The sequence below is a fragment of the Arvicanthis niloticus genome, chromosome 6, assembly GCF_011762505.2.
Source record: "Arvicanthis niloticus isolate mArvNil1 chromosome 6, mArvNil1.pat.X, whole genome shotgun sequence".
In the NCBI taxonomy this organism is placed as follows: Eukaryota; Metazoa; Chordata; class Mammalia; order Rodentia; family Muridae; genus Arvicanthis; species Arvicanthis niloticus.
In genome coordinates, this window is record NC_047663.1 from 89,283,411 (window position 1) to 89,307,983 (window position 24,573).

A 24,573-nucleotide genomic window follows, 5' to 3' on the forward strand; every position below is an offset into this window, starting at 1 on the left:
GGGAGGCAGGAGGATCAAAAGTCCCAGGCTGGTGGCACATGTCTTTATCCCAGCACTTAGGAGGCAGAGGCAGGCAGGTCTCTGTGGACTCAAGGCTAGCCTAATCTACATAGCAAACTGCAGGTAAGCCAGGACAACACACTGAGATGCTGTTTCAAACCAAGAGGAGGAAGAAGTAGTAGTAAACAGAAGGCTGAGGATGTAGGTCAGATGCCTAGCTTGTGTGAGACCCTCAGTTCAATCCCCAGCATCAAAGTGTTAGGGGGAGGCTAGAGGCTGAGACTGAGAGCTGGAAGTAGTCACGTGCCCCCAACACACACCACACACACACATTCATCATCACCCAAAAGGGCAGTTTCTCAACTTTATTAGCCCAAACTCCTCCCTGCCAGCCCCAGGGGCTGGTCCCTGGGCACAGTGAGCAGGATTGAGGTTAGACAGGTTTGGCCCCTGGCTCTGGCAGCTTAGGACAGCCAAGCCAAGGGAACAACAGGTGCAAAAGTCCAAATGTTGGCACTTCAGGTGTGGCCAGTACCCAGCCAGGCCACAAGGTGGATCGGCGCACCATGGTCCTCTTCTGGCAAAGGGTCCACTATGGCAATGTTCCTTCCCAGACAGCTGCTAGGAACAGTTGGTGATTTTAGCCAGGAACTGCTGTGCCCACCACTCATCCAGGTCAATAGGTACAAAGTCTGTGGGTAGAATACATGGCAGGCAGTGATGCTGCTTTCCAAGCTGGCCAGTACCTCTGCCCTCTACTGATCACAGCCCCTAACCTGGACTCCAAGCTCAGCACTCAATGGAAAATGGGGGAGTCTGGCCCAAGACCCACTTTCCCAACTACCTGGGGCCACCTGGGGCTACCTGGTGTAGAGGATTCTTTGGTTCAGGGCATGGGGGATGCTTACTTTGTAGCCGGGGGTCAGGAGTGTTCTCCACATACTGCACAGGCCGTGGGCCACTCTCATCGGCAGGGCCGCCATCCAGCTGCCGCTCTACCTGCTGCCAGGCTGTAGGGGAAAGGACAGTTAGAATAAACAGGACCCCTGGTATCCCTCCCACCCCAGAGCCTAGGAGCTACCTTGGACTCCAGCCCAGCTCAAGGAATGGACATGCCAGGCAGAGAGCCGAGGAAAAGTCTAGCCCCTGAGCTGCTAAGAGTCAGGCTATAATGGGGAAGGACAGGGCAGAGCCAGATCCACACTACTGGGATTCTGTGGCCTGAGCCACACCCCCTGGTCCCTTACTACCTTCGGACACAAATCGGACGTTCTCCTCGTGGGCCACTGTGTAGGTCTCTTGGGTCCCCTCGAGGGATGGGGAGGTGGTGAGGGGCCGCCGGCCATTCACTCGATTGAACACAAGCCTTGGCCCCGGACTGCGGGAGGGTAGGAGACAGATACAGTTGGCACCAGCCATGTCCAGGAGCTACTATGCAGGGTTCAAGAGCAGCCTCTGTACATACCCACTGTACCTGCACAGGCCCTGGCCCAAACTAGACCCTTCCTTAACCAGAGCAGCTGCTTCTGGACAAAGGCCTCTCTGCTTGCATATCCTGAGCTTACTGCGGCTCAGCTCTATAGCTCTGGACCCAGGGAAGGTGAGTGATTGCAAGTCAGAAGAGCGCAGCCCTGTATCCAGACCTTCAGCAGGGGTCTAAGAGAGGACTCTTCTGCACTCCCAATCCCCAGCAGGCAGGCTTCCAGCAGCCTGGGTCAGACCTCAACATGATCAGAACTTCATGCCACGCCCACCCATCAAGCACACCCCCCCCCTTCTTCTAGAGATGTCCCACAGATCCCAGACACCTCAATGACACCCCCACTGTTGGAAAACAGACCAAACAAGAATGGCTCGGCATTTATTCTTCCCTCTCCTTGGCTGGCCCCAGGCCCCAGGGGGATGAACACAAAATGCTGAGCTGTTCTTTTGAGTGGGAAGAGCATGACCTTAAGCCTGACCCACTCCTCAAGACAAGAGAAAAGGGGTAACTGAAATGAGATGCTCCCCCACCCCATAGTTCTGTGCTGTACTCTATATCCAGGGGTGAAGCCAAGCAGGCCCAGGGCTGGGCAGGAATGTGCCATCTCTGTTGACTGGCGGCAACTGACCAAGCCCTGTGCTCATGAAGCCTGGGGTGGGGCCACGGAGGGAATGGGGCCGCACCTACAGTAGGAGGTGGGAGCCGAGTCCTGGACTGCACCTGCCACTCCGCCAGGCACTCGCGGTCCCGGCAGGCCTGCTCGCCTTCCTGGGCTCAGGTGCCCCACGCCGCTCTGGGTTCCTCCTCAGGTGAGAGGGGCACTAAAATAAAGAGGAGGGTCTTGAGGGGCACAGGGTCCTGCCAGCCCCAGGGCTGGCGGGTCTGGTGGCTACAGAAAATCTTAGATGTGCCAGTGGGGACCAGAGGGGACCAGAGGAGGCAGGACTCCTCCCAAACCCACCAGGTACCTGTGTTTTTGGTGAACTAGAGGGTATAAAGGCATTCTTTTTTTTTGTTTTTTTTTTTTTTTTTGTTTTTTTTTTTTTTGTTTTTTTTTGTTTTGTTTTGTTTTTGTTTTGTTTTGTTTTTCGAGACAGGGTTTCTCTGTATAGCCCTGACTGTCCTGGAACTCACTCTGTAGACCAGGTTGGCCTCGAACTCAGAAATCCGCCTGCCTCTGCCTCCCAAATGCTGGGATTAAAAGCGTGTGGCACCACCGCCCAGCGTATAAAGGCATTCTTAATGGAAAGTCCCCCCCCTTGCCTGCAGCCACCTCCACCCCAAAAGGGTTGAAGCTCAGTGAAAGCATCAGAATTGGACACTGAGTCTTTTTATGTTTTTGTTTTGTTGAGGCAGGATCAAGACTCAGAAATCTTCCTAAGTACCAGGGCATAGGGAGGTGTGTAGCAGTGGATTAAGGTGGTGGCCCTGGAGCTGGAATGGGGCCCCAGAGGGCAAGGACTACACACCCAGAGCTAAGCCCTGCCCAGCCTCTGCTTAGAGGCCGTGGTTATATAAGACAAGGCTCTGTAGGGGAAAGGGCACTAATCCCAGAGTGCACCTGTACCCTCCTGCAGCACTAGGGCATAGTAGCCCACAGACCTCCTTTCATCCCAGAGTGCACCTGTACCCCCTCAAGGTGACGACATCAAGATTCAAAATCAATATTTCAAGATTTAGCAGTATTCTGACCCCAATGCTCCCAACTTTGACTCTGCCCTAACCAAGTCTTTTCTGCCCAGTGGTCTTAGTGGTGGGGAGATGATCACATGGTCTTGGTGGGGAGGTGATCACATGGTCTCATTTTAAGTCTCTTCCATCTGTCTCTTGCCAGGAGAAAAGAATATGTCAAAGGCACAGGCCTGGCCACCATAACTGGTAGCAACCATACCTAGCCATTTAGTGGGTTGAAAGCTTTGAGATTTGGCCCCACACCAGCAGGAGGGTGACCAGTGCCCTCCTGCTAGAGCTGGTCAGAAAGAGATGGTAGCTGAGGAAAGGCTCCAGGGAAGGTAAGACAGGCAAGATGGTGCACATGGGTGACTGTGAAGGGTGGCCTTGAAAAGTCACAGGACTAGATGTAGAATTCTTGTGGAGGCCCTATCAGAGATGGGAATTCACAGCCCAGGGACCAGGAAAGGGCAACTTCAGAGGAAGTAAGGAAGACATCTTATTCTATCTCCTCGGTTCCCAGAACTCAGAAGGCTAGGAAATCAATCTCTCAGGCATCAGGTGCTCTCTCTACCTGGCTGCTGATGGAGGACTCCAGGCCTTCACATCAGTTTAGGGTACTGAAGCCTGTTTAGAGTAAATACGCAGTGTGGTGTCCCTTGCAACTTAGCTTTCTGGGGAATGTTATTACCTTGTTCTCCTCCTGGACACCACCTCCAATATTGCCACAAACCTGTTCTTGTTGTCCCCCAACAATGAGGACTTAAAAAGGTGGTTTCCCAGGTAGAGATAGGCTGGTCACCAAGACAACTCCAGCTCCAAGCTCCCTGTCTGGGTGACCACTTTGTGGTTATACATCTGCACCACAGAGTCCTCCCAGAGACATAAGGGCAATACGGACAGAAATTGATGTCATCAGGATGCCCCCTAGGGCAAACACAGGCACAGGCGTCTCCCACCTATAGCTTCTGAAGCCCAGTCGCTGAGAGCTGAGAGGTGTGGACCCAGCCACACTCCCCAGCTGAGGCCAGTCTGTAACTCTTGGCCTCCCATGAGATTGTGCCTTCAACGTGGGCTCTCTGAGGGCCTAAGGCTCTTAACCTGTTCACATGCCACTTCTACTAGAGTCTACTAGAGTCTTGACCCCAGGAGCCTACATGCCTGCAGAGACCAGGAGTGAAATCGACCAATACAGGAAACAGTAAATTGGGCCAAAGAAGTAAAAGGTTCAGGCTTGACAGAGTGGGATCACTTCCAGGTCACACTGGCTGAAATCCAAAGTAGCTAGGGCTGAACTTCCCTAGGAACACTGCGGTTTAGGAAATTCAGAAAACTGTTGGGACCCACAGGCTCGGGCAACTTCTGGGGAGGAGGGCTCCAGTGTCCCAGGGTGTTAGTGAAGGGCAGGGACCTGATAAGACCAGCGGGAACACGTGCGCTTCTTCTGCTCTGCAAGGACAGGGCCTGAAGTCCTTGAGGGCCAGGGCCTTGGGCAACTTTCCCCAACTTTGACCTCGACCACTTCCCAAGGGGTCCAAGTTAGCGACCCAAGGTCACCAGGTCCCTCGGTTTTGGGTACTCGCAGTCCTTGACAGGCGGGATCGGTCGGAAGCCCGCAAGGCCCCACGTGGCCACCAGGGTCCACACAAGCCAGCTGGGTCCAGAAGTAGCCGGCGAGCAGAAGTGCGCGAGCTGCCTGCGCCCCGCCCCCTGCCCGCCAGGACGCGTGGTCCCCATCAACCTTCTCCAAGGTCACCCTCGTGCCCGGCCGCCCCGCTCACCTTGCAAGGGGCCAGGGTCCCTGAGGCTGTGCTGAGGACTGCTCGCGCGCGGGTAGCGCGATCGGCGGCACCGGCTGCCGGCATTTCAGGAGCTCGCCAAGCCTGCTCTCCACCTGCTGCTGTGTGGGACCTGCGGGCCGGGGCGGAGGGCGCTGTCAGCCGCCGCGGGCCAGCGGTCAGGACGTCCCGCCTGCCCGCCCGCCCTGCGCACCTGTGCGGCGCTGCGCGACCAGCTTGCTGGGCCCCTTAGTGATAGTGTACATGGTGCGCCGTCCCGCCCGCCCCTGGCAGCAGCCAGATCAGGCACTCTCCACCAGCTTCACTTTGCGGTCCCAGAGGCACGGCCCCTTTAAGGAGGGAGGACGGGCAAGGAGGGGCGGAGCGATCCACACACGCCCCCTGCCCTTAAAGGTGCAGCAGCCACTTGGTAGTCTTCCCAATCCTTTGGAAAATTGGCCGAGAAGCGAAATTTGAGCTAGGGGCGGGGTGTACTCACCAAGGGGTACACCATCTCTAGACTGGATCGTGTGTGCACGAGCCTGCATCTGTGTGTGTGTGTGTGTGTGTGTGTATGTGTGTGTGTGTGTGACGTGTGTATCTGAGATTTCTGAGATGGGGGGGCTCTTTGAGTGGGGGAGGGCCTTTTGTGTGCTGAGGTAGTTCTCTGAGCTAGGGACCTAGAACAATCTCTGAAATCAACAGTATTCCTTCTCATATTTGAGACCCCTCAGCCAAGTGCCTGGACAAGCCTGGATTGATGGGGACCATCGGTGTCAGGAGTCTGCTTTAGAATAAGCGCTCTAAGACAAAAGAGGTGTGTTTTAAGTAGATATGAAGTCCTGGGGGGCCGGAGGAAGACTAGGAGAATATTGAGCCCTCGGGATACCCGGGACTCTAAAGTACTAACCTCTCCTCAAAGTTATGTACTGGAGGTGCCCCCTCTTCCCAACTACTGGAGAAGCTGAAATATTAGGTCTGTGGGGAGAGCCATAGGGTTTCCTAGTACAACCTGGAAGGAGGAAGCTCTTCCCCCCCCCCCCCCCCCCCAGTTCTCCTTAATGACCCACATGAAATGCATGCTCAGCTGGGCATTGTAATGTGAAGTCTTGAACTGTATCTGTCGAGACTTGTGCTGCCCGACGCCACCTGGCCTTAAGGTTCCTATTGCCATATTTGAGGAGGGTCAGTCTGTTGGGACTAGGGACTGGGGAAGGCAAAAGTCTGCCAAGTCTTGGGTCACTTAAGCAAGATAAACAGTAAGGAAGGGGTGAGGGTGGGTAGCTGATCCCCCTCAATCCCAGGGCATCCAAAAACACCTGTGCCATTTGCTAGTGGAACTTCAGGGGCCTTCTATCCCAGGTGGTCAAGCCTTCATTCCTTTGGCCCGGGGCCTTCGGCCTTACATTATGAAGAGCAGGGCTGGAGAATAAAAGGCCTTCTCCAGCTCCGTGAGGACTGTTGAGTGTGTGACACGTACTTAGGAGGCATGAGAAATGTCTTTTCACCTGAGACATCACAGCAGCAGCGACAGATCAAAGACAGAATCCCTCCCAAGTCTAGTTGGTGAGCCAGTGAGTTTATTGTGGTTACTTACTGGAGCATGGGTGACTCTCTCGCTGTGTCACCAAAAGGCTCACCACAGTATAGGTGACAGCTCATGAGTGCTGATCCCTGGGCTCCTTTCCCAGCCCTACTTAAGTCTCCTCTCTCCTAGCACTTGGCTCCTGGTTATACAGCCTCTCAAGTTTCAAATTGCCTTAGTTTCCAGAGTCTTAAGAGCTTCACTCCTTCATCCAGGAGGAAATGTTTCAATCTCCAGGAAATAGCTGCACACCAGGCTTGTGGCTGCAAAGGTGAGTGCAGATGTGAGAAGAGGGAATTAAGGCCTACTAGACATACTGAAAGAAAGGGCTATTTCCTGGCTAAATTTGTCCCTTCCCACTTCCACAATGCCTGAGCCGCCCCCACTAACCTTTCCCTCCAAGGCCACTGTGGCCTGACTCAGATGGCCCACAGCATGCTGTTTAGTCACTTATACAGGGCAGGAAGGCAGGACAGGATCCTGGGAGCTCACACTAGTTTGGTTGGTTGGTTTTTTGTTTGTTTTGTTTTGAAACATTGTTTCTCAGTATAACTACAACCCTGGCTGTTCTGGACTAGATTTGTAGATCAGGCTGGCCTTGAACTCACAGAGATTCAACTGCCTTTACCTCCAAAGTACTGGGAGTTAAGGCATGCACCACCACTGCCCGGCAAGGGGCAGGAAGGATCAGTTGAGTCAGAATGAAGCACAGTAAGGGAGATAGGTATACAAGGCCCTGGTGTCGAGAGTATGCATACCATATACTGACAGGAGCTCCCTTGAGACGGATCCCCCTACAAAGGAAGTGCAACCCCAACTAGCTACCTCCAAACACCTAAAGCCCAGTCTCACACACACTCATCAATGGACGAAGTCAGTCTTTGCTTAAATAATCATTGGCCAGAACTGGAGGGCAAGACTCACTAGCTGCAGCAAAAGTCCAGGGTTGGGTTCAGAAGGCCTTAGAAGGGCTTTCAGGTGGGCTTGTTCTGAGACTAGGGCAGGGGCAGGTGAGGCCAGGGGGTTTGGGTGGGGACAGAAGTGACAGTGTAGTGGCTCTGTGGAGCAGGAAGCTGAGGAGGTGGGCAAACCTGTTGGAGGGGCAGATAGCCTGGTGGGGGTTGGGCTCCACAGTGAAGTGTTCCCAGATGCAGAGACCCTAGGCCACCTGAGAATGGAGTTTTGGTAGAATGTCAGGTGGGAAGCCTGCAGTCTGAAGGGGTGAGGGATATGGGAAATCACCGCTAGAACCATAAGAAAGATGACCTGGATGAAGCCTCCAAGCCCTGACTATGCCCTTTTCAGAGAAAGACATGAGGGATCTGGACACAGAGGAGTTGGTATGAAAATAAAAGCAGAGACTGGAGTTACAGCCAAGTGGCCAAGACAGTGATCCAACAACTTTGTTTTGGACTTCTGGTCTTCAGAACTATAACAAAATAAACTTGTTTTCTATGACCAAGCCTTGGGTTAATTTGTTACAGTAACCACAGAGGGAACAGAGAGGCAAAGAGAAGGGCAACAGCAAGAAACCTCAGACTAGACTTGGTGGGTTTAGGCACATGGGACTGGGCTAAGGAAAGGATGTGAGTTCTCAGTTCAGGCTCACTGTGGGGAAGGGGAAGCAGGAAGACCAATCTAGGGCTGTTGCCAGTCTCCCGAGTTCCCTGGTTTTTTGTTTGTTTTTCCAGACAGGGTTTCTCTGTGTGCTGAGACTAAAGGTGTGTGTGCTGTGCTTTATGAATTAATTTTGATTCTTTATTTGTTTTGCTTTGCTTTCCAGACAGGGTTTCTCTGTGTACCCCTAGCTGTCCTTGAACTCACTCTGTAGACCAGCCCCTGCCTCCCAAGCACCACCACCAGGTTCCAGTTGAAATTTAAGTAGCTCCCTGGCTGCCATGGGCCCTCTTCCTGGGGGTCTCTTTGAGATTGTGTGTGTGTGTGTGTGTGTGTGTGTGTGTGTGTGTGTGTCTTAGAAAAGTGTTGCACTTTGATGGAGAGAAAGAACACCTCTCCTGAACTTGGATATGTGATGCTCACACTCCTGTCCAAAAAAAAAAAAAAAAAAAAAAAAAAAAAAAAAAAAAAAAAAAATCCATGAATAATCTGGATTATGGAAAAAGTAAGCCAGGTAAACAGAGGCTGAGGCAGTAAAAAGGAGAGCCTAACTCACGCCCAGTCAAAGTCACCTCCAATACCAGACATTCATAACCACCTGTTAGGGGCTGCTCAGAGTGGGTGAGGGGCTGGACTTCAGGATTCTTCCTCAGTCTGGACTGACAACTTTTCAGACGGGTTTCTAGAATGGCCACCCTATATTTTATCCTTGGGCCGTGTCGCTTACATAGTTTAACTACACTCACACCCTGCCCACCTCGGCTGATTGGAATAGACACCTCAATCGCAATCCCAAACAGGAGCCATGCTTAACCCTGATCGCTATGATATAGTATGGGATAGAGTAGCCCATGTAATCCTTGAACTAGCTGCTGGCAACCAGGCATGAGCGCCTCCGGCATTTTCTAAAATCCAGCTCCTATAAGAAATGGACGCTTTCACCCTGCACACAAGGTGACCACCAGAGAAATATCTTTGTCCGTGTACTCGTCGCTTCGAATTTCACTTCACTGGTCACTAACCGCCTCCTGTTACCTATCTGTGGACCTCGAGCTGTTGCCAGCCGTCTCAGCATCACACAAAGCTCATCTGAGCTCCAGCTGTCCCAGATCTGAGGAGTTCTGCATCTGGGTTCCCCAAACTCCATTCAGTTACCACCCACAACGCCCACGCCCACAAGGCTTGGCCGTTGAACGTCAGGACATGATCGTGGCCGCAGGCTTCCAAGAGATCATGACTGCTATGGTTTCCATGGCACAGAACCAAATCCTGGCTGTCTATAAATCTCCGGCACCCACATTTTCTCGTTTTCCTCGGACGCCAGCAACACTTTGGGATCCAGTGGGATACCATGTCTTGCAAACCCTTTCAGCAGAGAACTGGCGCGCAATAGAAAAGACGCATGCGCAATAGTAGCATGGCTGCGTCACAATTCTTATATCTTACCGACTGCTACTTTTCTCAACAGCGCCGCTGGTGTAATGGTATCATGCAAGATTCCCATTCTTGCGACCCGGGTTCGATTCCCGGGCGGCGCATGTTCCTTTTTGTTTGTTCCCCCTCCCTCCATGTTCATCTCTGAATGCCTCGCAATCTAAACACCATTCCTAAAAAGGTAAGGCGCAAACGCAACAAATGAACGTTCAAAGTAACAAATACGCTGAAAACAAAATGCTATAGCTGAAAGACTCCAGGAAACCACAGCCTCTACTCGAGCCTAGTTCTCTGTTCGAAGTCACCGCCAAACCCTGCTGCGGGAATCAGTCTCCAGCGGGGACCCTTTTAGGAGTTGAGAAGCCTGGCAGTTATCTTGCTGCAGGCGGCTGATCCGTAAGACCACAACTCCCGTAGTGCTCCGCGCAGGAGCTGGACCACAGCTCCCGTGGTGCCTCGCGCGCATCCCTAGCGGGGCTGGGTTCACCGCTGCGATGTTGGTGGCTGCGGCTGCTGAGCGAAACAAGGAGCCCATCCTGTGCGTGCTCCGCCAGTATGTGGATCCTGCCCAGCGCGGCGTTCGCGTGCTCGAGGTGGCCTCGGGCTCCGGACAGCACGCCGTACACTTTGCACAGGCCTTCCCGAACGCCGAGTGGCAGCCGTCGGATGTGGACCAACGCTGTCTGGACAGGTGCGGCGGCGCGGTGTCTTCTTCTTGCGGCCACTTGGGGATAAGTGGGCGGCGGGAGCTGGCAGACCGGAAAAGAGGGCAGGCCCAGGTCTGGGTGCCAGACTGAGGCAGTAGAAGCCACGGGCTGCAGGGTCGACAAAGCTACCCCCTTGCTGCTCCTCAGGACTTAGCCCCCGAGTCACTGAGAGGCCTTGTCGGCCCTTGCCCACACGCTGCTCTCTACAGCATTGCAGCCACCACCCAAGCCCAAGGGTTGTCCAATGTGAAGGCTCCGCTGTACCTGGACGTGACCTGGGAGTGGGAGCAATGGGGCGGGATCCCACCGCGATCGCTGGACCTGTTGCTCTGCATCAATATGATCCACATCAGCCCCCTGAACTGTACTGAGGTGGGGACCACTGTGGAGCTCAGCTTTCACGTTCCAAGGAGGGAAGTATGACTCTCCAGCTTACTGTGCCCTACCTGCCTTCCTCTCCAGGGGCTCTTCAGAGCAGCAGGACACCTGCTCAAAACCAAGGCTGTGCTGATCACCTATGGGGTGAGTGACCCTACCTTAAGATGCCCCTAGCAGCCTTAGGTGTTTCCCCACTCTTGAAGCCCAGGGTCTGGGACCTAGCCTCTTTCTTTCTTTCTTTCTTTCTTTCTTTCTTTCTTTCTTTCTTTTTTTTTTTTTAAGATTTATGTATTTAATGTATGTGAGCACACTGTCGCTGTCTTCAGACACACCAGAAGAGGGCATCAGATCCCATTACAGATGGTTGTGAGCCACCATGTGGTTGCTGGAAATTGAACTCAGGACCTCTGGAAGAGCAATCAGTGCTCTTAACCGTTGAGCCATCTCTTTCATTTCCTTCTTAAATACTGAAAAAAGTTAATCTTTCCATACTCCTATAGAAAGAACTTCATCCTATCCTGCAAACCAGCCCTATGGGAACGACTGTGTCTTGTTCCCACAGCCCTATGCCATCAATGGGAAGATCTCTCCCCAGAGCAACGTGGACTTTGACCTGACCCTCAGATGCAGGTCAGACATGGGTAGGAGGTGGCTTATCTCAGAGAGAGGGTCGGCTGGATGATACCCTCAATTCTGCAGGTACCTTCTACCTCCCTTCCCAACTGCAGGAACCCAGAGTGGGGGCTTCGTGACACAGCGCTTCTGGAGGAACTAGGCCAGGCCAGCGGCTTGGTCCTGGAGAGGATGGTAGGCAAGGCAGTGTGGGGGTGGGGAGTCTCCCTGTGATTAAGAGTCACTCCAGCAAAGTATTTTTCCAGGTGGACATGCCAGCCAACAACAAGTGCCTGATTTTCCGGAAAGAATAGCATCTCTGTCAAAAGTTGTCATGGTACAAACTAGACATCAGCCCCTCCCTCACTGGGTCAGTCCTTGGGATAAATTTGCTCCTCCTAGTCTAGTGGCTGCTGGGCTGCAAAGAACCTGGTCCCAGCGGGCCTTAAAATAAAGCCTTTGCAGCCCACTGTGGGATATGTATACTACATTGCTTGTTGGGGATACCTGGGGGGTGGGCAAAAGGGGACTGGTCTGGGGGAAGATTAGGGCTTGGGGTGGGAATAGCTGGAGCAGGTCTGAGCTGGCTTTCTCCTATCTCCCTGGAGAGAACCTTATACATTTGTATGAGGGCTCCCAAGAGTGACTTGGTGCTACTTGGTTACCTCAAGTAGGAACTGGATCTCCACGTACTCACAGGATTCCAACTGTGATAGTGCTGATGGGGGTGGGGTGGGGGCACTGCTACTAGAAGGGAACCAGAGGCTATGAATCCCACAGGCAAAGACATTTATTCAGCAGGAAGGAGGGCGGGACTGGGGATTATGCATAAAGCTAGTCTTGGAAGCGGTTGAGCAGTTCACAAGCCTTCTTCTCAAGCAGTTCTACAATCTTCTTGACTCGTTTCTCGCTGGCAGCACGGACATAGCTGTTGGCGTCCAACACAGCCACACCTTCACGAACCTCACCCATGATGACCAGCGGCCCATCGCCAGCTGTCACATTGGGGCATGGGCAGGCCCAGTCCATGCCCCTCAATGTCACCTCCAGGTATTTGGTGCCCAAGAACTTGAGGCCCATCTTGTCATCCTTCAACACATCATCTAATGCCACACGAGCAATGCCATCTGCAGCCTCGGGCTCCTCCAGGACTTCTGTGAGTCTGCCCACAATGGCAAAGTCACTGCGGCACAAGCTCAGAGCCAGCTTGCTCTTGAGGCGGCAGGCACGACAGGGAGGTGTGCGTGGGACAGGGCAAGCATCCTCACAGCTGTCGCGGCTCTCAAAGTTATTGCTGTTCCCTTCACAGCCACTGTACACAAAGGGGTGGCACTGCTGCAGCAGTGGGCTGTAGGCCCAGCGTGGCTCCCAACCCTGGCAGGGGCCTTGAACTGCAGGCAGCGCACAGACATCCCCAGGGCCGCGGACGCAGGCCTGTTGGCATGCCTCATAGGTCTCGAAGCCCCGGGCAGCCCCATCACATTTGAGGGCTGGGAATGTCATGCAGCTGCCTCGCTGCGGGTCAAAGCGCCAAAGGACATGATGGGGAGTAGGTGGCCCAACACAGGCTTGTGTGTCGGGCTGGCACTCAGCCAGGGCCAGGACACCTGAGTCCCTGTCCTGAGTAGTTGCCCGCTGCAAAACAGAAAGGGGGAAGTCAGCCCGCAGCAGGCCAGCAGCATTGCGTGCAGTGCAGGTGTACAGCCCTGCATCCTCCAACCGAGCATTGTAGAGCACTAGCTGTCCGATACTGGTGACAACCACATTGCCATACATTTGGTCAGGGCGCATAATCAGGTTCTCCCGCTGATGGCTCTGCTTCTCCCAGGTCACAGCAGGTGGTGGGCGGCCACTAACATCACAGTGGAGGCTGGCTGTTCCCCCCACATGCACAGCCTGTGGGGAGGGGCTATTGTACAGAGCAGGTGGCATGGGGGCAGCCCCAGGGGTTGGGCGAGCAGTGGTCTCGGGTGGTCCTGGGCTGCTGGGTGGCCAACTGAGAATGTGCTTACAGGGTACAACATGCAGGTGGAGACCCCGCAGGCAGGCTTCTGCATCCATATAGCAGCGGTTGTAATAGGTAAGGCCATCAGAAGCACACGTGAAGCTGGGTTCTTTTTCACAGCGGTCACGGCAGCGACAAACTGGCTGCCCATCCCAGATGTCACAGTCAGAACCCTGTTGTGGACATTGGAAGCCTTCACAGGAGGCTGCAGTCTCAGGTACAGCTGGGCCACCACTGGGGAAGCGGGCGGCCACGCAGCTCTGCAGCCCACACACATTGGTGCAGCACTTCTCGGATGCCGCACAGTCCTGAGGGACAGGGACAGTTTAGTGGAGCCCTGACCCCTACCCGGCCTTGCCTATGCACTACCCTGCCTCTCTCAAACCTCCTCCCCTATGGAAAACGGTGGCTGTGCTTTCTGAACAGTTTAAGCACCAAGGCCACAGGTCACCTTAGTCAACCCCACTGAATCCTCAAGGGCCCCAAGCAGGCCTTGTTAGCATTCCCACTGAGCAGGTGGAACAGTGTGCAGGCAGCTGCTCTGCCATCAGAGGGCGCACCACTTTGGGAGCTCTTTGTCCCCTTCCCAGTCTGGGGTAGGAGGAAAAGACTACAGACTGGCAGAGCTAGGGAAGGGTGGTGCCATTTGCAGGGGTAGGTCAGAGGCCTGGGTTCACATGACTTAAGAAAAAGTGATGCTCAGGCAGGTTAGAGATGGGATTTGTGCGGATGAAGTCAGTCCAGGAATTGGAGATGTTCTTGTTCTTCAGAGGGCAAAAAGGTGAGGGTATCCTTTGAGCCCTGTGTATAGGTCATGGCTACCTACAAATCCAGGTAAATTGAGTGTAGAGAAACCCTGGAGGAAGCAGACTCCTAGGGTTGGGGTCTACTCCCCCCACTGAGGAAAGAACTAGGGTGGGGCCCAGGATCCCATGAGATGCCAGTGCTCACCTGGTCCCTGGTACACTCACGCTCACAGGTGCTCTGGGCGTCGACCCACAGGTGGGGGCTGAGCTGGTTGGGGCACATGCCAGGATGGCTTCCAGGCTCTGGCAGCAGGTTAGTCTCCAAGGTCAGATGGATGAGCACGAAGACAAAGAGCAGAGGCAGGAGTGGCTGTGGGGCAGGCATGGGGACCACAGGGCCAGGGGGTGGGAGTGTGTGGCCACCAGCTGAGACTCTCTATAGGCATCCACCCTACAGGGTCCTGGGCCCAGGATCACTACCCCTACCTCAAAGGACCCTCTCCTGTGACTCTTGGACCCTGTAAGGCTGGAGCTCACAGATGATGTCTTCTCTGGAACCCTGAACAGTTATTCTGGGGTCTCTCAGAACCTGTCCACAAAATACTGGCTGGCCCTCTCCCAACCACTGTGGGTGGCTCCCAGGCTCTGGTCAGCATAGGACTGGGAATAGAAGAAGAGGAAGGGCTGGGGAGGGGCCAGAGGCCCTGAAGCCCAGAGCAACTGACCACTAGGGTCACCAAGGGGCGGAGAAGGGCCAGCTAAATCAGGGAGGGGGACTCTGTAACCTGAGCCCCTCCCTCTACAAGCTGGAGCCCAACAGGGATCAAAGTCTCCTTAAAGACCCTCCCACCCTCTATTCAGGGAGGAGGGGCAGGGCTGGTAAATTTCGGCTTTTGTCCTCAGCTCTTCAGTCTCTCATTCAGTGAGGTTGGGCAGGGACTCAGTCCAGCCTCAGCTATTAGCCTAAATTTTCTCCAAAGGCAGCCAAGGACCATACCTATCATAACTATAGGTAAGGCACATTTTCCACTGGCAAGTGGTAGAGGTTCTGTTTTCTTCGGTCCCCTTCAAGTGTCACACTTGCCAAAAGGCCTTGGCATGGAATAAAAAACCTGCTAGGGTACTTTGGTGTCGTGGTCCACACTTGTAATCCCAGCACTGGGTAGGTGGGCCACAGGAGGATCCAAATTGAGGCCAGCCCAGAGCTACACAGCAAATACCAGGCCCATTTGGCTATGTCTCAAAAAAAAAAAAAATCTGTTAGGTCTTGTCATCTCATCAGCTGAAGACACATGGCAGGATTTATCCTCCCAGATATACCTGTTTCTCTAAAACTGGGCTCCTGGCTTCTAGCTAGAGTCTGTGCCACTCAGTTCCTTCAAATGGGCAAGGCAGGTACACAATAAGTAAGAAGGCTGTCTTATCTGGTGGAAGCAGATGCTCCATGTGCACTGGCCATAGACATTCTCATGTCAATGACTGTGGTACACAGTGTAAACGAGAGCACAGAGAAGCCACCCAACGGACCATATACAGGGTTAGATAGATGGGTATCTCAAGGGATGGCCAAGTGCATCTTTCAAAGGGTTAGCATCCTAGATGTCGCTCGAGGAATCTAAGTACATTCAAGCCTTGCCCCAACAACTCACCATGAAGGCCAGCATCCATTCTTTAACTGAACTAGAGGCTTCACTACTGTGGGGGAGGGCAGGGAGATCAAAGCTGGTGGCAAGACAAAGGCCCTGCCTGGAATCTGCCTTTCCAAACCCTTTCTGTGGCTCCAGAGGTCCCCAGGGAGTGGTTTTCTCAGAGACAGGAAGGAAAAAGTCTGTGTGACCCTCTGTCTGACCTCCTGACCCAGGAGGCAGGGTAATAAGAGCCTGGTCTGGTCAGGAGATCAAGAGATGGCTACCAGGCGCCAGTGTCTGCTGCCTTACAAAAGAGCTGTGGGTGAGCCAGCTCCTGGTGTTGAGGGGGCAGGGTCACCAGGCCACAGGCCCAGGATGCAACTAAGGAAAAGTGCAGGTGACACCTGAGCCAGAGGCCACATTTAAAGTGAACCGTCCTATCCCATTCAGCTTTGCCTTCCAGTGTATGAAACATAACCCTGGCTGAGCATGACCTGCAGAGTCCATAACCTGCTAGATGTTTTCCTGCTAAAGGTACCAACTCCAGGTCCCACTCGCAGATGTCCTTGATGCTGTGGCAAGCTATGTGCCCTGGGCTGTGAGTAAAGGCTCTGTGAAGAGTTAGGCTGTCTGATGCTAGCCTGCCAAGATGAGACCTCAGCAAACAGTGCAGCCTGTAACCAGGCCTGGCTACTTTGTGACTGGGAATGTGAACCTAGCCGATGGATGATGGCTCCAGGTCAGCAAGGTCAGCTGCAGGGGACAGTTCACAAAGCCTGGGACCATTCTGTCAGGCACAAAGCAATGCTGGCTCCTGTGGCAGAGCACCCTACCAGACACTCCTTACCACCCCCAACAAACCACATTCAGATGAAGCCAGACTAATGTTCACAAACAAAGACATGAGCTCACTGCTGAAGTACATTTACTGTACAAAGAAGAAAGAACAAAGAACCAGGAATGGTGGAGTCCACAGCAGCAAGTGTAGTGTTGATGGTGTGCACGCAGGCCAATCCAGGTCCTCAAAGTCTATACCATTCTATTGGCGATTCCAGAGAAAGGGTCTCTGTCAACAGCAACAGGACTGGTGGGGAAAGGTGATGCTTGATTGTATCCAGCCTCGGGCCAGGGTCCCAGGGGCTGCTGCTTATCAGGCAGTTCCCACACCGGAGCCCTGCCCCTCCCTACAGCTATTAACCCAATCTCCCAGAACAGCAGGCTGGCACAGTGTCTACCTGTGCCCTAGTAACATCCATGGCAAAAGCGGTCTTAGGAAACGTGGGCTAAGAGTTCCCCTGGAAGGGGTCATGGCTCCTGTTATGACCAGGGCCCCGAGGGCAGGAGGTAGAGTTAAGCACCAGCGTGCCTGAGGGCTGTGTTACCAGGCAAGGACAGGGGAGCAGTCACACAGGACATCCACTGGGGACAACATCCCCAGGGGAAAAGGCTGACCAGAGCAGACTGGGATAGGAGGAGCATTGTGGAGGAATAGTCCATGGCTTCAGAAGTTGCCCAGGCCAGTGAGTCCCTAAGGAGGGGCTTGGTGTTCAACCCTAAGGTTGAGGCTGCTGTTCCAGAGAGTGTCACTAAGAAATACGTCAAAGAGATTCCAGTGACATGAACTTAAAGGCAGAAGGGCCACAATAGGCAAGGAACAGCTATGAAAGTTGGTGCTGAAGTTGGTGAGTACAAGCTGCTAGTCACTGGGGTCCTAGGCCCTGTGCCCCAAGCCCAGATACTAGAGGCCACCAAGCACTAAGTCTGCTGAAAGCTCTGTCGCCTCAGCCTAGAGATGTGTGTAGTAAACATCAGCAGAAGTGCCAGGGCACAGTGGGAGGATAAGTGGGGTCTTCCTAGGTGCACCAACGTCTCTCCTCTGCTAGGAGGTCTCAGGGGCTTTGCCTAAGCCCAGCTCTGCTGCCTATGCCCAGCATACTGATCTCCTTTGTCAGATATGGAAGCTGGAGGCAAGCCTGCTGCTAGAAGCATCTGAAATACACCCTGGCCCCATCTGTTCTCCCAGGCCTCTGAGCAGCACCCAGGCAGGGTATTTATAAATCCAAAGATCATCTGGTTTCAACACTCAAACACTCCATTGCTGCTTCATCCCTCCTTCCCTGACATCCTGAGCGTCCCCAACGGCTAATGTGGCTATGAGGGGCATCCAGGCTTCCCTGACAGCCCTTTAAAAATGTACAAAACAGGTCAAATGTTCTCCATATAAATAAAGGGGAGCCAGGCTCGTTTCCAGCCTGGAGTCCAGGACTGGGTCGCACCTGGTCCCCGTAGCACCAGCAGCCCTGCTGCCTGGTTTGCGGAGCATGTCCTCTCCTGCATGCCCCTCCCCTCCACTAGCTCAGATGTGGAGGAAAGCCTGGAGGGACCCAGGCAGGGTTGTGTAGCCAAGTCTTCCTGCGCGCAGCAGGGCTTAGTGCCTGGCCAGGAGTGCTCCAGCGTAAGCCCCAAGTCTGAACAGGCGGAACCCACAGGTTCCGCTAGGAGATCTTGCAGTTGCTCCGAGAGCAGTTCTGAGGTGGGCTCTGGGGGGGACGGATGGACTTGGATCTCTTAAGGCTGTTGCCCTTGCTGCCACTGCCCCCGGCCCCACTTGCCAGGGAGTAGGAGCGGCCATGCATCATGACAGCGTTCATGCCGTTGGCCATGGAAAAGGACTTGAGGTGGCTCTTGATGGTGACAGGTAGTGGGAGCTTGTCGATGAGGTGCACAGGGGTACAGGAGACAATGGCACGGCAGCAGAGGTCCTGCAGGCTGAAAACTGGGCGAGGCAAGATGGAGGAGGGAACAGATAGGTTTTGTTAGGGGAGTTACACAGTCCTCAGACTACCTATAAAACCTGGCTGCTGCATCTCACCAGCTCAGGGCTCCTGGATGCCCCACCATCTGACCACTGGGTGGCTCCCATCTCCTGCCTTAGAGCAGAGCATACTATAAAGTGCTGCTGGGAGAGGCCAGTCTACCCTCTGCTCTATGAGACTGGTGGGTGAGGAGGCAGACTGATTTTGGAATGCAGCCTTTACTATAGTTCTGGTTGGAGGTTAACTCAGTCTCTTGGCCCAAGAGAGGGATTTAGTTTACCCTGCTCTCCTCTGTGGTTTCATAAGGTGATACTGTGACCATCTAGAAAGTAACCGGAGTAAAGCCATCATTAGGGGCTTCTGATCAAGTGCTTGGCACGGATGATGGCCCAGACATTGCTGAGCTGCACACACTGCCTCTGTGACCACTCAGCAGCAAAGGTGCACATGCAGAGCTCTGCTCTCAAAGCATGGCAAGCAAAGAGATCACCTGTAGGTCTGAGCAGGCAGCCCGGGTGACTGCAGCTCTCAAGAGACCACCTAGACTCTAACTCCACTGTCAATGCCTATAGTTCCACCATCACACCCCATTACTCCACTAGCTAGCGTTCTATCGGAACTAAGCCTCAGTCCCACCTCGATTGGGCCTCCAGATCTTCTCCATGCCATGCCGCATAAGCACAATACGGGAGAGCTCAGTGAAGGACTCAATGACGTTGAAGTTGCACAGGGGGCTGACTTCAAAGAAGGTCATGCAGTTCTTCTCTGCGTAGGCTCTGGCCTGCTCCGTTGGGACTTGCCGCTTGAAGGCCAGGTGCAGCCGGTTCCCAACCAGGATCCGGGGAACACCAGGTGCATGCTTAGGAGGGGTTCAGAACTTAGCAGAGGCACAACCACATGCCACCCCCACTTGGCCATATGTAGGGCTCCCAGTGTCTGCACTCTGCAGTGCAGCGAGTCCAGGAAGCTCTGGATGGAACCAGGTAAACTGTGGAGTCCAGCTGTTTACTGGGTCAGGAAGGGCTACAGCAGCAGCATTCCCAGGCAGGCTCCATCATAGCTTGGTCCCACAGTTTCTTCTGGAGACGCAGAAATCCACACTTACCTCATCAATCTCCTTGATCCACCGGTCAATGCCATCAAAGGACCAACGGTTGGTGATGTCGTACACCAGAAGGATTCCCTGCGAGTTAGATGGAAGGGGTTATCCACAGAGACATTTGGGCCTGCTCCCAGGAGGAACCTGCTGGATGGGAGTGGTCACAATTCCTAGGCAGACTACATTTTTTCATTTTTTTTTTAAAAGATTTATTTATCTTATATATTCGAGTACACTGTCGCTCTCTTCAGACACACCAGAAGAGAGCATCAGATCCATTACAGATGTTGTGAGCCACCATGTGGTTGCTGGGAATTGAACTCAGGACCTCTGAAAGAGCAGCCAGTGCTCTTAACCACTGAGCCAGGCCTCCAGCCCCCAGCAGACGACTTTATAGATCATTAGTATGGCCATGAACTCAAGTGGGGAAATGCATCTGCCACCCAAACAGGAGACCAGCAGGAAGGGACCTTCTGTAAGTTGAACTGTCCCATCCCACATATGCCATCCTGTCCATCCCCAAGAACATGGCTGGGGCAGAACTGACTTTTTAACAATTTTTAAATCCAGGCCAGTCACAGGCATTATTCTGAAATCATTCAAAAGTCACACAGGCTAAGCCTACACACACAGGTCAAAGCTTTGGTCGGGGGAGGGGTGTGAAGAGCTGCAGAACTCACTAGAGGGGCAAGCATTCTGGAAGTCAGTCCATCAGCGAACTCCGCCCTGGGGGCACCTGGGGCTGAATGGAGGCAGCTCTGAGTTTTCCAACTCCAAACTTGTACAGCAGGATGTCAGTCACTCACAGAGCAGTAGTCAGAGAGAGCTGCTTGAGTCGGGCTAAGCAGGATTTGCTACGGGGCCTTTCCTGCCACATCCCTCAGAGACCAATTACTGGGAGCTCAGCTTTGGGCTATCTCTACCTGCCTCAAACATCCCAGCGGGGCCACTATCATGGACTTTCCAGCAGGGGCAATGTGGAGCACATTGCTAACCTGCCTCCCATTCTGAGTTGACTTTGAATGAGATTCAGCAACCAGAGTCTAGCCACTGAATTACCCACTTTTCTCCCCACAGGTTCTCAGACATGGAAGAAAGAGAAGGAGGAAGAGAAGTTGAAAGATCGGAACAGGAGGAGGGAAGCAGAATTGCCATTTCTGAAAACTCAGGCTAGTCCCAGGTCCTACAGAGACAAAGGTACCCTTACCCTCAGGAAGGTAGCAGGCCTGGCTCAAGTAGGGCAGCAGTTGGGGAGGAATTTCTCTGTCCCAGAGGGGCCCCATACCAACCTCGAGGCCAGTTACCACTGAGAGGAATCAAACTGGAGTTTTCCTGACCTCAAGGAGCCAGACTGGTGGGTAAAAAAGCTTAATATTTACAATAACTAGACATAACAGAGAGGTGGAGGTCCACATTTATTTATTTATTTATTTATTTTTGGTTTTTCGAGACAGGGTTTCTCTGTATAGCCTTTGGCTGTCCTGGAACTCACTCGGTAGACCAGGCTGGCCTCGAACTCAGAAATCCGCCTGCCTCTGCCTCCGAAGTGCTGGGATTAAAGGTGTGCGCCACCACTGCCCAGCTCGGAGGTCTACATTTATAAACCCATCACTCAGGAGATGGAGGCAAGGGGACTGCTGCAAACTCAAGGCCACTCAAGGGTCTAGCTAGCTAGGTCTAGGCCAACCTGAACTACATGGCAAGACCCTGCTTCAAACGCTGTGGTTTAAATGAAAATGGCCCCCACAGGCTCATATTTACATGCTTAGTCCCCAGCTGCTGAACTGACTGGAAGGGATTAGGAAATGTGTCCGTGTTGGAGGACCTGAGTGGCTGGAGGATAGGTTCTGAGGTTTCAAAAATTCTTGCCAGGCCCAATATCTGTCTGTCTCCCTTTGCCTCCTGCTGCAGATCAAGAATGTAATGTTCCCAGCTACTTCTCTAGCACTATGCCTACCTGCATAGCATCATGCTCCCAGTCATGGTGATGATGGACTAAGCGTCTGAAACTGTACACAAGCCCCCAATTAAGTGTGTTCTTTTCTAAGAAGTTGCCTTGTCCTGATGTCTTCACAAACATACAACAGTAACTAAGACAAAAAATCAACCAACAATAATAAGAAGACCCAACTCCCTCCCAAAGTCAGTAACAAACACATCTCTAGGATGAAGCCGTTGCCTGGGGACGGGGAAGAAAGCTCTCATCTGTTACCAAGGGAAGGCGGCTAGGCTTGGAGGCGATGGTGCCACTACAGCATCGCACTGTGGAGCACGCTGGCTCCTGAGGCTTACTCAACAGTGTGCTAAAGACCTCCCTCAGAGGCTCATCCTAGCATATTCCAATAACGAGGGTTTTCTCTTTCTCCTGAGGCAGCAGTGGGGGCCATGGTGGGAGCGGATAGGGTTCAGTGGCAGAGGAGTAGCCTGGATTCTAATCCAGGCACAACAGGAGCAGGAGGGTAGAAGGAGGGAGAAAATGTCCAGAAGCAAGGGGCTGGGGATACAGCTGAGTGCACAGCACACAATGTGTGATGCTCTGGATTCCATCCAGGGGACAGTGGAAGCAACAAAAGACCAAAAGTTCTGAATAAGTAGTTGTCGATCACAGTGAACATGCACAGTAAATTGTGAAGTGGGAGCTACTGATTTCCCTGACGCTCGGAAGAATGAAAGCATAAACAAATGGCACACAGTACAGGAAGTTTACACAAACATGCAGCAGATGGTACAAGGCTGGGTGCCTTTAATTTCCTGTTTACACCCTCCTTTTTGCCATAACCAGCACTTGTTTTACATTTAAAGACAAGCAAGCAGAAGGCCGACCTCCTGGAAGAGGTGCTCCTACAGAAACCGCCTGGGCAAAGCCTTCCCAGCTCTGCTCTCACAGACAGGCCCTTGTTGGCACAGTCTGAGTGACAGTTGGAATACAGCCCAAAGCGGCTGTGGATTTCCTAGAGAAAACTGTCTGGGATGAACTGCAGGCAAGAAGCTGAGAATCAAAATGAAGTTTGTTCATACTGTAACTAGCCCAAAGCCATCGGTTGTGTTTCAGAGAGAAAGACAAAAAGACACCTGCATATTCCGCCTTCAAAATGATAAAGTTAGATAATGCTGATTTTTAGACCACTTATTTGCCAAGATACAGACACAGGTTCCTCTTTCTAGTGACCTTCTCCATTCAGCAGTGACTCCAAAGAGTACCCTTCCAGTGTCTTCTAGATTTTCCTGTAATGTGAAGCTCCTCAAGATGGACAAGATCTTGTCACAGAGCCAGGCACTCAACACTTCAGAGCTCCACGAGTCCCCTGAACAGCAAGAGGCACTCTACATCAGGTCTATTAACTAGTCATAGGTACTTTAACCTCTGCTAACAAAGTATGAGGTGACTTTGCACACAGACACTGTTCTGCTTAATATGTAAGGTACATTTTGAGACATGGAACTAGGCCTAAGAGTAGGTCCCTTACTGTTGCAATTCTCATTATTATTGTTTTATTTTGAGACAGAGTCTCACTAACTATGTAGTCCTGGCTGTCCTGGAACTCCCTATGTAGACCAGGTTGGCCTTAAACATCTGCCTCCTGGGGGTTAGGACTGATCAACCTGAACTTGATCTTTGCAATCCACATGGTAGAAGAGGAATGACTCCCATAACTTGTCCTCAGACCTCTAATTACTCACCTTCCCCTCAAATAAATAATAAATATAAATAAATATTTAGCACACACAATGTATCTGTGTGGTTCAAACCCCCAAACAAAATCCTCTTGTCTGCCTACTTCACATACCCCAGTTGTGCTAAATTGTTTACTCTGCCTGCCTGATGCCAAGTGGTATGCTGGTGTTCTCAGCAGTGGTCTATTAGCATGCATCCTCTCCTGTTCCCATAGAAACAAAGCCTTACCTGCCCTTAAAGGACACAGCACCTGACCACATACTTCCTGATCTAATGGAAGTGGCCACAGGCCAGCTGGGCAGCACCTCCTGCTGGCACTGCTATGTCAGGCCTGCCTTATCGCTTCCTTATACCAAATCAGAGGGACCCACTCACTTTCCCAGAAGTCAGCACAGGACTTATAGGAATTAAGACATCATTTCAGGCCAGGCAGTGGTGGCGCACGCCTTTAATCCCAGCACTTGGGAGGCAGAGGCAGGTGGATTTCTGAGTTCGAGGACAGCCTGGTCTACAGAGTGAGTCCAGGACAGCCAGGGCTACACAGAGAAACCCTGTCACGAAAAACAAAAAAAACAAAACAAAACAAACAAACAAACAAAAAACAAACAAACAAACAAAAAAGAAGACATCATTTCAGGACTCAACCATACAAACACTGGAGCTTGGCCATTGGTAAGGCTTAGAGGGTTTCAACAAGAGCCACTAAACAGCGCTAAATGTGACAGATGACAAATAAATAAATAAATAAATAAATAAATAAATAAATAAAGGCCAGTGGCCTTTGCATTCAGGACCCAGACCCTGAGGGACCCAGAAAGGCAGCAGAGCAGCAAAACCTGTTCTGTTAAGATGGATTGTCCCTCTGGAGGTGGCTCAGGGAAAAACTGCTGTGTTTCTGTAGGAAGCCACCATCTTGTTGCTATTGCCCCCACCCAGAACACACGCGGGATAGGGCAAAAATGAAATCAGGGGCTCCTCAGATACAAACTAAGATGTGTACGCAGGGTAAGCTCTCAGTCCCTCTCAGCGAAGAGATAGCTATTAGAACTTCTGGAATAACAGTCAGAACAGAACCAGAACCAGTGGTGCTGGATGCTTCAGTACTTCCCATGTACTGAGCAGATCAGGTTCTCATTAGTTCCACCTCCATCCCCTCATGCTTCTTGTTACACAGCACCAATCCCAGTCGGGCTGTCTCTGAGCCACCACTCTCATTTCCTCCAATAATGTTTAGTGTTGTCACCCAAAGCCCTCACATCCCTTTTGTAAATTTATCTTGTGGTAAAATTTTTAGATTTGTTTTATGTGTGTGCACATTTTATCTGTGTTGATGGCTGT

At 52.5% G+C, this 24,573-nt stretch overlaps 4 protein-coding genes, 2 long non-coding RNA genes and 1 other non-coding gene across 11 annotated transcripts in view; 4 read left to right on the forward strand and 3 right to left on the reverse strand.

The window, feature by feature from the left end:
• Positions 1 to 332: 332 nt before the first annotated feature.
• Positions 333 to 5,288, reverse strand: Mcrip2 (MAPK regulated corepressor interacting protein 2). Of its 3 annotated transcripts, none has more exons than XM_076937103.1 (6): positions 5,147 to 5,284; positions 4,936 to 5,065; positions 2,204 to 2,304; positions 1,251 to 1,378; positions 909 to 1,010; positions 333 to 692 (listed from the first exon to the last, which is right to left on the reverse strand). In XM_076937103.1, exons 2-6 carry the CDS (start codon positions 5,017 to 5,019, stop codon positions 622 to 624), a joined length of 486 nt encoding a protein of 161 aa, XP_076793218.1. In that variant the 5' UTR covers positions 5,020 to 5,065; positions 5,147 to 5,284; the 3' UTR covers positions 333 to 621. The 3 variants fall into 3 exon arrangements, with proteins under 3 accessions (XP_076793218.1, XP_034363814.1, XP_034363815.1); XM_034507923.2 differs by having other exon boundaries at positions 2,171 to 2,304; XM_034507924.2 differs by lacking the exon at positions 2,204 to 2,304 and having other exon boundaries at positions 5,147 to 5,288.
• Positions 1,378 to 7,992, forward strand: LOC143442855 (uncharacterized). Its single transcript, XR_013111404.1, has 3 exons — positions 1,378 to 2,292; positions 6,650 to 6,788; positions 7,823 to 7,992. It is a non-coding gene; the product is annotated as an uncharacterized LOC143442855 (long non-coding RNA).
• Positions 7,993 to 9,601: 1,609 nt separating this feature from the next.
• Positions 9,602 to 9,672, forward strand: Trnag-ccc (transfer RNA glycine (anticodon CCC)). Its single transcript has one exon. It is a non-coding gene; the product is annotated as a tRNA-Gly (tRNA).
• Positions 9,673 to 10,018: 346 nt separating this feature from the next.
• Mettl26 (methyltransferase like 26) lies at positions 10,019 to 11,734 on the forward strand. Of its 2 annotated transcripts, none has more exons than XR_004607059.2 (6): positions 10,019 to 10,259; positions 10,485 to 10,647; positions 10,738 to 10,797; positions 11,154 to 11,283; positions 11,382 to 11,460; positions 11,532 to 11,734. XR_004607059.2 is itself a non-coding variant. In XM_034505356.2 (6 exons), exons 1-6 carry the CDS (start codon positions 10,063 to 10,065, stop codon positions 11,577 to 11,579), a joined length of 615 nt encoding a protein of 204 aa, XP_034361247.1. In that variant the 5' UTR covers positions 10,020 to 10,062; the 3' UTR covers positions 11,580 to 11,734. The 2 variants fall into 2 exon arrangements, 1 of the variants encoding a protein (XP_034361247.1); XM_034505356.2 differs by having other exon boundaries at positions 10,020 to 10,259; positions 11,216 to 11,283.
• A 302-nt stretch (positions 11,735 to 12,036) lies between these two features.
• Wfikkn1 (WAP, follistatin/kazal, immunoglobulin, kunitz and netrin domain containing 1) lies at positions 12,037 to 14,401 on the reverse strand. Its single transcript, XM_034505357.2, has 2 exons — positions 14,222 to 14,401; positions 12,037 to 13,578 (listed from the first exon to the last, which is right to left on the reverse strand). Exons 1-2 carry the CDS (start codon positions 14,399 to 14,401, stop codon positions 12,100 to 12,102), a joined length of 1,659 nt encoding a protein of 552 aa, XP_034361248.1. The 3' UTR covers positions 12,037 to 12,099.
• Positions 14,402 to 16,552: 2,151 nt separating this feature from the next.
• Rab40c (RAB40C, member RAS oncogene family) overlaps positions 16,553 to 24,573 on the reverse strand; it is a 37,943-nt gene continuing 29,922 nt past the window's right edge. For both annotated transcript variants that reach the window (XM_034505354.2, XM_034505353.2), the window contains exons 5-7: positions 19,566 to 19,643; positions 19,097 to 19,319; positions 16,553 to 18,420 (exon numbers count right to left, since the gene is read on the reverse strand). In XM_034505354.2, the coding sequence (XP_034361245.2) occupies positions 18,140 to 18,420; positions 19,097 to 19,319; positions 19,566 to 19,643 (582 nt within the window). In that variant the 3' untranslated portion in view covers positions 16,553 to 18,139. The remainder of the gene's footprint in view (positions 18,421 to 19,096; positions 19,320 to 19,565; positions 19,644 to 24,573) is intronic.
• LOC143442856 (uncharacterized) lies at positions 19,643 to 24,536 on the forward strand. Its single transcript, XR_013111405.1, has 2 exons — positions 19,643 to 20,756; positions 21,471 to 24,536. It is a non-coding gene; the product is annotated as an uncharacterized LOC143442856 (long non-coding RNA).

Excerpts from the sequence above, each read along its gene's own strand:
- Wfikkn1 (XM_034505357.2), bottom strand. The coding sequence starts at position 14,401 with ATGCCTGCCCCACAGCCACTCCTGCCTCTGCTCTTTGTCTTCGTGCTC. Across the intron at positions 13,579-14,221 it reads GTGAGTGTACCAGGGACCAG|GACTGTGCGGCATCCGAGAA; the intron begins GTGAGCACTGGC and ends CCTGTCCCTCAG.
- Mcrip2 (XM_034507923.2), bottom strand. The coding sequence starts at position 5,019 with ATGCCGGCAGCCGGTGCCGCCGATCGCGCTACCCGCGCGCGAGCAGTC. Across the intron at positions 1,379-2,170 it reads CTCGGCTCCCACCTCCTACT|TCCGGGGCCAAGGCTTGTGT; the intron begins GTAGGTGCGGCC and ends ACCCTCCCGCAG. Across the intron at positions 1,011-1,250 it reads CGTCCGATTTGTGTCCGAAG|CCTGGCAGCAGGTAGAGCGG; the intron begins GTAGTAAGGGAC and ends TTTCCCCTACAG.
- Mettl26 (XM_034505356.2), top strand. The coding sequence starts at position 10,063 with ATGTTGGTGGCTGCGGCTGCTGAGCGAAACAAGGAGCCCATCCTGTGC. Across the intron at positions 10,648-10,737 it reads GCCCCCTGAACTGTACTGAG|GGGCTCTTCAGAGCAGCAGG; the intron begins GTGGGGACCACT and ends CTTCCTCTCCAG. Across the intron at positions 11,284-11,381 it reads GACCTGACCCTCAGATGCAG|GAACCCAGAGTGGGGGCTTC; the intron begins GTCAGACATGGG and ends TCCCAACTGCAG.